The sequence below is a fragment of the Impatiens glandulifera genome, chromosome 2 (assembly GCF_907164915.1).
Source record: "Impatiens glandulifera chromosome 2, dImpGla2.1, whole genome shotgun sequence".
NCBI lineage: Eukaryota > Viridiplantae > Streptophyta > Magnoliopsida > Ericales > Balsaminaceae > Impatiens > Impatiens glandulifera.
The window spans coordinates 25337980-25349918 of NC_061863.1; the positions used below are offsets into that span (position 1 = coordinate 25337980).

The window sequence follows — 11939 nt, forward strand, 5'->3', positions numbered from 1 at the left end:
CGATTGGACTTAAATATTATATAAAAAGTTATTTATATATATTTATAAAATATAAAAAGGTTATATTATAATATTTAAATAAGTTGATTTTTATGATACTTAAAAAATAAAAATAATGTATTATAAAATATATTTCTTTATCCTTAGCTAAATCTCGAGTGTCAAACATTCGGTAAGAAAATCATCATCCACTTTATTGCAAAGTTTCGTTTTCATTTTCTTCATTTCTGAAAATGTTTGTTCAGTAGTTGTGGTAGAAACAAGTAATTTTAAAGCAAGATAAATCAATATAGTCAACATAACATAAATTTTTATTCGTTCATTCTCGATCCGTTGTTGACACAACTGAACAAGTGTAAAACTTTCAAATTCTTCCTCACATTTCATGTTTTTAGTATACCAATTCATATTTCAACGATATGTCTTCGTTCCTGAAATCTTCGTGATAAACTCCCTGAAATCTTCGTTGCAAGTTTTCTAATATATCATTATTAAATGAGTTGATTGAAATATTTATGTTTAAAAATGTATGGAGTATTGATAAAATGATACATTTACATTAAATCAAACATAAATAAAAATAATAATAAACATTATATACATATTAAGTTAATGATTATTTAAATTATTATATATATAATTAAGTTAATGATTATTTAAATTAAAAAGATGAAAATTGTATAAGAAAATTAGAAAAATATTAAAAGGATGAGATTCTACGTATTTAAGAATTAGAAAAATAAATACCTAAAATTTAAATAACAATAATTAGAGAAAGAGATTGGTGGAATAATAATTAATAAAATAAAATATATTGCTTGCAAATTAAAATAAAATAAAAAGAAACAAATTGTGGCATATGGAAAGAATTAGTATATATACATAATAAGAAGGAATTAGTTCATAGGAAGAGATTTAAGATTTATGTTTTTTTCTTATAAGAAAATTTGGGTGGACTACCCACGTCAGTATACCAATTTATTATTTAGTTAATCAACTTCTAAACAAATATATTCTAAAATATTTATTATAAATATTTAAATAAGCTCATATATATAACCTTTCTATTTATATATTATTTTCAATAAAATGTCATCTCTAAATTTTGATGGTGATATATTATTGAGTTTTCGAATAAAAATTAAATTTTATCCCAAAATCCATTCATCAAAACAAGCCTAAAAATATATATATATATATATATAAAAAAAGTTACTCAAAATAGGATCTAAGAACAAACACAAAAGACTTAAGAAGAAATAAAATATACTAGATCTCAATATCATAAATAATATTAACATATTCTATAGCTCCCTATATTTGAGATGAAAAAGCAACCTAGAATCGATTGATACATAGTAACATATACCTAACCAATTCTAAATAGTAGGAAAAGTATTGAAGAGGTGATGATCAAATCCATCCAATCATACACTATCAAGGCATATACCTAACCAATTCTATTTGATCCACCAGTTCTTGCAGATCATCTTCCCATTCTGATGTTTTTGTCACTATGTCCTCCACTTCCACATCTACTTCAGTCTGATCACACAACAATGTTTCTTCTTCTTGATCATTAGATGAATCAACAGCAAGTAGTTCTTCCATAATTGAATCATTCACCAAATTCAAGTCCTCATCCTCAATCTCAGTCTCAAACATTGTGATGCGGTGCGAGTCGAAGAGATTGGAAGATAATCTAATTAAGGAAGGGATTGGAAGATATATTCTAATCAAGGAAAGGATTATAATATATATTCTAATTAAGGAAGAGATTACAAGGGATATTCTAAATTAAGTAGGGATATTCTTGTTATGGAAGGAATATCCTAAATTAGTGTAATTAAATTGTAATTAGACGTAATTCCTAATTTAATACGTGTAAGTCCTATAAATACCCTGAAGGTATTCCATTGTAAAAGGACAGAAGATTATTAATCAGAAAACGAGGTTTCCTCAATATCTATCGACTTTCGGTATTCGTAAGAATCAACGAATCTTGATAAAGATTCATCCTAGCCACGCACGCTGCATCAGTTGGTATCAGATTCCAGTCGACCCTGAGGTATGCCGCCCCGAAGACAGCCGCGCAACCCTACCCCTGGTGCTGATGATGGTGACCTTGCTGAGTTGCGACGTGAAAACGCTGAGTTTCGCCGTGATAACGACGATTTGAAGCGGCAGGTTGAATGGTTGACGCAGCGGATGGATGCATCTATGCACATGCACCACCCTGAAGATGATGTTACGATGACAGATGAAAACCCCTTCGGTGGTCTTCGGAATCGATCCCCTGAACGCCCCAATCATCGCTGGGAGCAGGCTTTCAGGGTGGACATCCCTAAGTTCGATGGTAGTCTATCACCGGAAGAGTTTATTGATTGGCTTTCTCAGGTTGAAGAGATTCTGGATTTCAAGGAAGTTCCTGCAGATCGTCGTGTACCCCTTGTTACGATCCGCTTACATGGTCGTGCACAAGCATGGTGGCAGCAGTTGAAACAGACACGTGTTCGTCATGGTAAGGCAAAGCTCACGAATTGGGACAAATTCAGGAAGCATATTAGGGCTGCGTTTCTACCATATAATTACGAACGTAACCTGTACCAGCGATTCCAGAATCTTCGTCAGGGTTCTCGTTCCGTGGATGACTATTCCACTGAGTTTTACACCTTTGTGGCTCGTGTTGACCTGTCTGAGTCACCTCTCCAGTTGGTTTCTCGCTATATTGGTGGCCTTCGCCTCCAGTTGCAGGATATTTTGAATATGTTTGATCCCTTGACTGTTTCTGAGGCACATCAGCGTGCTTCACAGGCTGAGAAACAGCTAGCCAGGCGCGGTTCGGGTAGCTTTGGAAAACAGGTTGTCCCCACTAGTGGCATTGGTTCTTCTTCCCAGTCGGCCCATCCCACCCCAGCCCCCCCTCGCGGCACTACAGCCCCCCCGCAAGGACGTCCCGGTGGCTTGCGTTGTTTCAATTGTGGTGAAGTTGGCCATCGCCAAGCAGAGTGTCGCAACCCAAAGTCCACCAATCGTGGTCTTTTTACTGAGGTGGATGATACTGACTCTGCTCTTCCTTCAGATTCAGCCCCAGTGTATGATGTTTATGATGATGAGGCAGCGGAGGAGTATGTTTCTGGTGATGTTGGCCCCCTTTTGGTGATTCGTCGATCATGTTTAACCCCTCGTGCTCCTGACAACGAGTGGTTACGCAATAATCTGTTCCATTCCACTTGTACCATCGGTGGCAAAGTTTGCACCTTCATCATTGATGCTGGGAGTTGTGAGAATGTGATTTCTGAGGTTGCAGTTTCGAAGCTGGGTCTGTCCACTGAACCTCATCCCAAGCCTTATCGCTTGTCCTGGCTGAGTCAAGGTACGGATGTTACAGTTTCGAAGCGCGTACTTGTTAATTTTTCCATTGGTTCCCATTATCGTGATGCTGTATATTGTGATGTGGTTCCTATGGATGCTTGTCACCTTTTACTTGGTCGCCCTTGGCAGTTTGATCATTCTGTTATACATGATGGGCGTGCTAATACCTACACGTTCTTATTTCATGGTACCAAGATTGTGTTGATGCCAAATCAGCCCAAGAAGGGTGCTGCCCCCACTCATCATGCGTCCCCCCCTGCCACCTTGTTGTCTCGGGGTCCTTTTCAGACCGCCATGGTCGAATCAGGCATGGTGTTTGCTCTATTTTGTTCGCTGATTACCTGTGGTGCTAGTTCTAAGGTGCCTATTCCAGTGCAGCCGCTGTTACAGGAGTTTGCAGATGTTTTTCCTGAGAATCTGCCTTGTGCCTTGCCTCCTTTGCGTGATATCCAGCATCACATTGACTTGGTTCCAGGTGCTGCCCTACCCAACCGTCCTCATTACCGCATGAGTCCCAAAGAACATGAAGAGTTGCGTAGACAGGTGGAGGACTTGCTGGCTAAGGGACACATTCGAGAGAGCCTTAGTCCCTGTGCTGTCCCGGCCCTTCTTTCCCCAAAAAAGGATGGGTCTTGGCGTATGTGCATTGATAGTCGTGCTATCAACAAGATTACAGTGCGTTATCGGTTTCCTATTCCCCGGTTGGATGACTTGTTGGATCAGTTGGGTGGTGCTTCTGTGTTTAGCAAACTGGATCTCAAGAGTGGATACCATCAGATTCGTATTTGCATGGGTGATGAGTGGAAGACTGCCTTTAAGACTCGTGAGGGCTTATATGAGTGGCTGGTTATGCCGTGTGGTCTGTCGAATGCTCCTAGCACCTTTATGCGTATGATGAACCAGGCTCTTCGCCCTTTCATTGGGAAGTTTGCTCACAATCATGCTGTTAATCGCTCCACTGGTTTCAGTCCTTTCCATGTGATTTACGGGCTGTCTCCGCGTGCTCCTCTTGATTTGTTAGCGCTGCCCAGCAAGGTGCGTCCTCATTCCACTGCTGCGGATTTTGTTGGTCAGTTGGCTCAGGTTCATCAGACCACTCATGACCGCTTGGTTGCTGCTACTGCCAAGTACAAGGAGAAGGCTGATTCGAGAAGGCGTGCTGTTGATTTTGAAGTTGGTGACTTTGTGTGGGCTATTCTGACTAAGGATCGTTTTCCAGCTCATGAATATAGCAAGCTTGCTGCTAAGAAGATTGGTCCTGTTGAGATTGTGGAGAAGATCAACCCCAATGCTTATCGTTTACGCCTTCCCAGCCATGTGCGTACCTCTGATGTGTTCAATGTGAAGCATCTTGTTCCTTTTGTGGGTGAGTCTTCTTCTGATGAGGATGATGCGGTTCCAGATTCGAGGACGAATCTTTTCTACCCTGGGGGGAATGATGCGGTGCGAGTCGAAGAGATTGGAAGATAATCTAATTAAGGAAGGGATTGGAAGATATATTCTAATCAAGGAAAGGATTATAATATATATTCTAATTAAGGAAGAGATTACAAGGGATATTCTAAATTAAGTAGGGATATTCTTGTTATGGAAGGAATATCCTAAATTAGTGTAATTAAATTGTAATTAGACGTAATTCCTAATTTAATACGTGTAAGTCCTATAAATACCCTGAAGGTATTCCATTGTAAAAGGACAGAAGATTATTAATCAGAAAACGAGGTTTCCTCAATATCTATCGACTTTCGGTATTCGTAAGAATCAACGAATCTTGATAAAGATTCATCCTAGCCACGCACGCTGCATCACATTGTCTCTATCCATGGATCCAAATTGACTGCCTCTTCCGTTCCTCGTCCTAATTGGGTCGCAGCACTAACCGGGCTCATAGTTAATTTCCTCTTTCTGTTAATACAAATTCCCAGTTGTTCTCTGTTATGTACATACTTGTCTATGTACTGGTGGACAAAGGTTGGACTAGTGAGAGCTTTTGCAAGAAAACTCATCATTTGTTGGTGTTTCTTCTCTGTGGACTGAATCCTGCCCTCCATTGAAACTATTCGATCCTTTGACAATTCCTGCTCCTGTCTGAGTTTCACGATTTCAGACATTAACAAGTTCTTATCTCTCCTTAATCTCTCTATGTCTTTTTCTTCTTCCATTCCATACTGACCAATCTCTAAGCAACCCCCTCCTCCTCCTCCTCCTTGGCTGCTGCTACTTGCCACGTGTCTTCTTCTCTTGATTGTTTTCAGAAGATGCTTCTGCCCTCCCAGAAATCCTTCATTAGCAAACTCCCATCTGTCCGGATCCACTTTTCGAAAACCCTGCATTTTCGTAGTTTATTATGGCTTAAAGAAAGACACAGATTGAGAGGGTTGGGGAAGACAAAAGAAGAGATGATACTTACATAAGTGTTGAGCTGACGAATGAAGCTAGAGAAATTGTCGTGTTTAAAGTACCTAGGAAGCAGAGTGGTGGAGAATTTATGCAAATCCCAAACTATGAAACTGTTTCGAGCTTTGCTCCATGAAACAACCTCGTCAGTAGATAAGTCTTCAACTATTTCGAAGATCTTGGTAAGAAATGGAGGCGGACCCACATGCTGTAACGAATCCAACGGAAGCGGTGATGAAGATGAACCGGCGGAGGATATGACTGTTACTTCTTCCTCTTCGTGTTTCACCGCCACTTCATCGGTAGCAATACTGAAGCTCTTCATGAATGTTTACTTTTAATTTGGAAATGAGGTTGGCAGTACAAGTTATATTTAGAATGTTCTAGAGAGATGAGGATGTTTAAAAGAGAAGGAGAGAAAGTTCTTAAGGTTTTGTCAGCTTTCTGAAAGTTCCAGAAGTGTGAAGAAGAAATAAAAGATATTTGTGATGCTGCATTGCTGCTGATAGACTATTATTAAATGTGAGGATATTTGTGAGCAAATTCCTTCTATCTCTCTAACGTTATATATGTCATTTATTTAAAAATAAAAAATATATATATATATAAAATAATTTATTTTTATTAAAAAAATGTTAATATATTATTTGTAAAATAATTAATATAAATAAAAATTAAATAAAACACGTGATGAGTGAGGATTATTAAAAAATAATCAACTAGATTTCTCAAACTCTATAAAATTTATATGAATAATTTATTTATTTTATTTATATAATTAAAAATTATATATAAATAAATATATTTATTTACCAGATGTTTAATATATTATTTGTAAAATAATTAATATAAATATTTTTTATTATTTTAAAATAATTTTATAATTGAATATAATAATAATTTTTTTAAATTTTATATTAAATTTGTATTTTTTAAATAAAAAAAAAATAACAGTTTTTTTATAATTAATATATATTTTTTTTTATAAAAATAATATATATTATTAATAATAATAAATATACTTATTCCCTTTCACAAGGATCTGCCCTCCTCACAACTATACTTATTGTTTTTGTTTTTTCTGAGAGTCCCTGTTGTAGTTACTCACTCAACTAGTCAAGATTTTGGAAGTCATTTTTCTTTATTTTTCGTATTTTGAATCTACGAAGAGACGTTTTCAATCTTATCTCAAACATAATGCAATTTTTAACATAAAACTCAAGAATTTCAAATTAGTTAATCTGTGATTTTTAAAAGTTAAAATTTGAACATTTTTCTTTAGCGCTAGTCATTCATAAAATACTCTAAAACTCATTTATCATAGTCATAACAAGACAGCAATAGCTCAATAGCTCAGACCAAAAACTGAAATAGGAAGAACCATCTTGTAAGAAAATTTTGAAATAATATTTTTAGTTCATTTGAATGATTCAAAACCATGTAGAATATCACACATTGAACAAACCGCATTATAGAATCAAACCCTTAAAAAATAATCACTAAATGAAACTATTTTATGCAATCTATTTGTTTTTTAAGAAACAAACTATGAAGCTACGTTAAGAATGGAAGTGATTTGGGAACTAACAAAGTTTACAAATTGCTTCAAAACAATTTGCAATTTATAACATGTACAATTGAGAACTCCAACTACAAAAATAAGAAAAACATTACAGCTTTAAGAACATCAACAATGAGGGCCGCTCTTTCTTTTCTCTTTCTAAAAAAATCCTAATTTTCTTCTCCCATTCTCTGATCTTCCTTCTGGTGTTTTTCTATACCTCCATTTTATTGTCTCGTGTGATTCGATTTAATGATTTAGAAGTTGGATTTTTCCAAATAAGAATATGTTGGCTTTGATAGAGGGCGTTAGAGGGAAAAGAGAGGTGTGCTTTGTACGGGAAGAGATCTTCTGTTACTAATGTTACCGGTTCCATGTTCCACTCTCACAAGAACTCTCCTTGTGAGAGTGGAATATGGAACCGGTAACATTGATAACAGAAGATCTCAGAGGCTTTGTACAGCTGTCCATTAAGGGAAAGTGTTAGGTCTTGTTTGATACCTTCTTTTGGGGTCTAGATATTTAATTGTGCTTATGTCCTCTTTGACTTGGCATTGTTATATTGTTTTCTTCAATCTGCAAAACCAAACACAAACCACAACAAAGTTAGATAAAAAAAAAAATCATTTTAACTTATTTAATATTATTTGATTTATTTGTATCATTCTTATTTTATTTAAATAAATCCAAATTTAATTATAAATATAAAATGTAAAATGTGGGTGTCTACAGAATACCCATCTTGGGCAAAGTTTGAAAATTACAACTGAGTTTTAGAAAACGCATGTCCAAGTTTAACACAATAGACACCACGTTTGCGACCAATCTAATTTATAATTTTACTTAGACTCATTTTTTATTTATACATTTAAAAGCAATTAAGTATGGATAGATAAAACCTGATAATCACATGATTGATGATACCCCAATTTCAGTGCTCATTAGTTTCCTTGTGGGGGGTTTGAATCTTGAAAGATGTACGTCTTGCTTCGTTTGTGAAACGTTGTAGGATAGGCTTTTAACTGTGGTCAAGGTTTGGACTAGTGATGCAAGTGTCTCGTTTGGGCATGGATGTTGACACATTACGAACGATGCACAAGGATTTGTTTCATCCTTCAGATTGATAAAAAACGGTGTATTAATTTCAAGTTATTATGGTCCGAAGACCAACAATGTGAGATGGACAAAAGATTTTCATTATTCTGCGGATTGATGAACATGGTGTATTGATCTCAAACTTTTATGGACCAAAGACCTGCTATGCGAGATAATCAAAAAGTTTTGCGTTCTTGTGCGGATGGACGTCTTACATATACATTAACTTCACACTACTATAGTCTGTAGACCAGCTGCATAAAATAGCCAAAGAGGGTTTTTATCGTCTTTCGAATCGAGTGAAAAAACAATTACATTAATCTTATGTCACTATAGTCCAGAGACCAGCTGTGTGGATAGCCAAAGGGTTGGTGCCCTTTCTTAAGTGAGTGATTTCATCATATTAACCTCACGATCTTAGTTGCAAGTGCGTATCTAATTAGTTTTTGAGTGTATGTGTCTAATTAGTCCGAGTTACGTGACATAATTCGTGAGATAGACAGAGATTTGCGTCAGCTTGGTAGATTGACGTCTAAATAATTTTACTGGTCTTGTGATTGCGCGTAGTTTAAGGAGCCAGGTGCCTGATCACAAAAGGGTGGTTTGGGTTGCGTCATTTGCACAATGAGCGACTTACTACTTAATCTTTGCAACTATTTCACGCATCGGTGGGACGCTTATGTGTAAAGACATCTTTTGTTGGTCGTTGGTATAAAAATCTCACAAAGGCCTAGAAATAGGGAACCCGGAGGGTATAATTCTAAAGAGATTGTTTCATCATTTTGTTTTGGATTTTTTAGATTTTTGGGTCGTGACCACTTCTTCTTTTTTTCTTTCAAGAAAACACTTTTCATCATGATTTCATGTTTCTCTTTTTGTTTGAAGACTTCGATGCTTCATTTATTTGGAAAATACATCCAATGCATGAATTGAGGTTTTCTGTTTTTTTTTTTGGAAAATTCCCCTAGCATTTGTCAAGGTTTTGTTTTTTCATTCTCTTTTCTCTTTTTTTGGAAAATTCCCCTCGGACTTGTTTAGGATTTTTCTTTCACTTTTTTTTCATTGCAAGTTAAAGTGTGTCTTGATCTCTCTTGTTTTAAAACAAACTCCAGATCAAACATGTTTGAAATATAACTTCGAGTGCCACCTTAGGACCGTGTCAAAAGTAGGCTGATTTTCCTTATATTTTTGTTCGACACGAAGTTCATAAAAAATGCACTTGAATTTGTGTTCTCGCAATTATTTGGAAATGTATATTATTATTATTTTTGAAATGGAATTTTATTGCCCAAGCATCATTTCTGATGTCTTAAATCAAGCTTTCAACTTTGCACGCATTAGAATTTTATCCCGCTTCTCTTATTACATTTTTATTTGAGAGATTCTTTGTCATTCTCGGTTTGAGAGAACTCCTATTGTACTTAGAGTACTATTTGAAAAAATTAGTACACTTGTTGCATTTGAGACACATCAGGATGTGAGTCTAAATAACATCGAGTGGTGATTTCAATGTCTCATCCACTATAAGTGTTATTATATTTTTTTTTGTGACGACCCGATATATCTGATAGAATCAATACACATATGCTCTTTATTTTAGCAATTAGGACGAGAGTCTATGTGAGCACTATGTGGTGATTTCAAAATCTCAACCATGAGAAAAGTTTTTTTCTTTGTCTTCTTTTTTTAGTAGCATTTGTATTTCTAACAAAATCGATACACTCGCATTATTGCCTTTGGACAATAAAGACAAAAATCTAGATGAATAAGCAGTGGTGATTTCAATGCCTCAACCTTGATGACTACTTTGACTCATTTATTATTATTAATTTTTTCAATCCTAGAGTTTCGAGTCATCTCCCATTTTTTGAAATATTTTTTCTTTTCTTTTATGAACGGAACAATGTTCTTTATTCACGTGGTTTGAGCTTAGGCTTCGATTTTTTTCTACGAGTTTGCCTTTTTTTATTGGTAGTGAGTAAACGAAATGATGCAATCAGATATACTTAGTTCGAACCGTCTAGAAAATTATTGTGTTCCTTTTAAAACGGTCGTCGAAGGGACACCCTCATCTCGACTCATACTTGTTTTCTAATATTCATTTTATTAATTTTATTTTCTTGTCTTCCTTTTTTAGAGAGGTGTCTTGACAACCTTTCCACACATTATTTTTTAGAAAAGAATGGTTGCAATCGGGCCTCGAGATAAGGTTGTCTATGTATTCTCTTGGGAGATGAATCAGGTCAAAACGTAGTTCAAGTGTGCAAAAATGTCGATTTTATTTTGGAAATATTCCTAGCGTGAATTAGGGTTTTTGTTAGGATCAGGATCGTCGAAGGAGACTGAGGATCTCTTTAAGACGAAAGCTTACACAGCATGCCAATTGATATTAACTCGGTTAGAAGTTAATATCGGTCTCAATATTATGCAAGTTGTCACGAACTCTTGAACCGAGTTCAAGTGCGGAACTGTTCGTTTCAACTTGAAGTAACACACACACGGTTTGGGCAGCGATAAGAAAGTATGAAGTAGAGAAGAAACACAACACAAGATTTATGGATGTTCGAAGATACAGCTCCTACTTCACCCTTTCTTCTCAAACGTTAAAAAAGATATTCACTAAGAATATTCAAAAACAGTTCACAATACGTCGAACAACCGAAGCTTATTTACTAATCGTTTTCGACTTACAACACTCATTACTCACACGGAATAGATGAACTTGTAATACACGTGAATTATATTTATGATGCTGCATTGCTGATAGACTATTATTAAATGTGAGGATATTTGTGAGCAAATTCCTTCGATCTCTCTAACGTTATATATATGTCATTTATTTAAAATATATATATATATATATATGAAGATTAATTATTAAAAATTATATGTAAAAAATAATTTGTTTTTATTAAAAAAATGTTAATAGATTATTGGTAAAATAATTAATATAAATAAAAATTAAATAAAACACATGATGAGTGTGATGAGTGAGAAAGTAAAAAATAATCAACTAGATCTCAATCAAATCTATAAAATTTTATGATTAATTTATTTATTTTATTTATATAATTAAAAATTATATATAAATAAATATATTTATTTACCAGATGTTTAATATATTATTTGTAAAATAATTAATATAAATATTTTTTATTATTTTAAAATAATTTTATTATTAAATATAATAATAATTTTTTAAATTTTATATTAAATTTGTTTTTTTTAAATAAAAAAAAATAACAGTTTTTTTTATAATTAATATATTTTTTTATAAAAATAATATATATTAATAATAATAATAAATAATAAAAAATTTAATAAAATCTTAAACTATTTTATTAATATAATTTATTTATATAAATTTTAAATATTTTAATTTCTGATATTAAATTTGTTTTAATTTTAAAATATAAATATAACAGTTTTTTTAAATAATTATTAATTATTTTTTTTATTTTTTATTAAAAAAACTTATAATAAAAATATATATATAATAAATAAAAGAGTA

General features: G+C 34.0%; 1 protein-coding gene across 1 annotated transcript; it reads right to left on the reverse strand.

Annotated features, from left to right (window-relative positions):
* Positions 1-1257: 1257 nt before the first annotated feature.
* On the reverse strand, positions 1258-6103 carry LOC124927441 (heat shock factor protein HSF30-like). Its single transcript, XM_047467845.1, has 3 exons — positions 5786-6103; positions 5185-5702; positions 1258-1663 (listed from the first exon to the last, which is right to left on the reverse strand). Exons 1-3 carry the CDS (start codon positions 6095-6097, stop codon positions 1438-1440), a joined length of 1056 nt encoding a protein of 351 aa, XP_047323801.1. The 5' UTR covers positions 6098-6103; the 3' UTR covers positions 1258-1437.
* Between the last annotated feature and the right edge of the window lie 5836 nt (positions 6104-11939).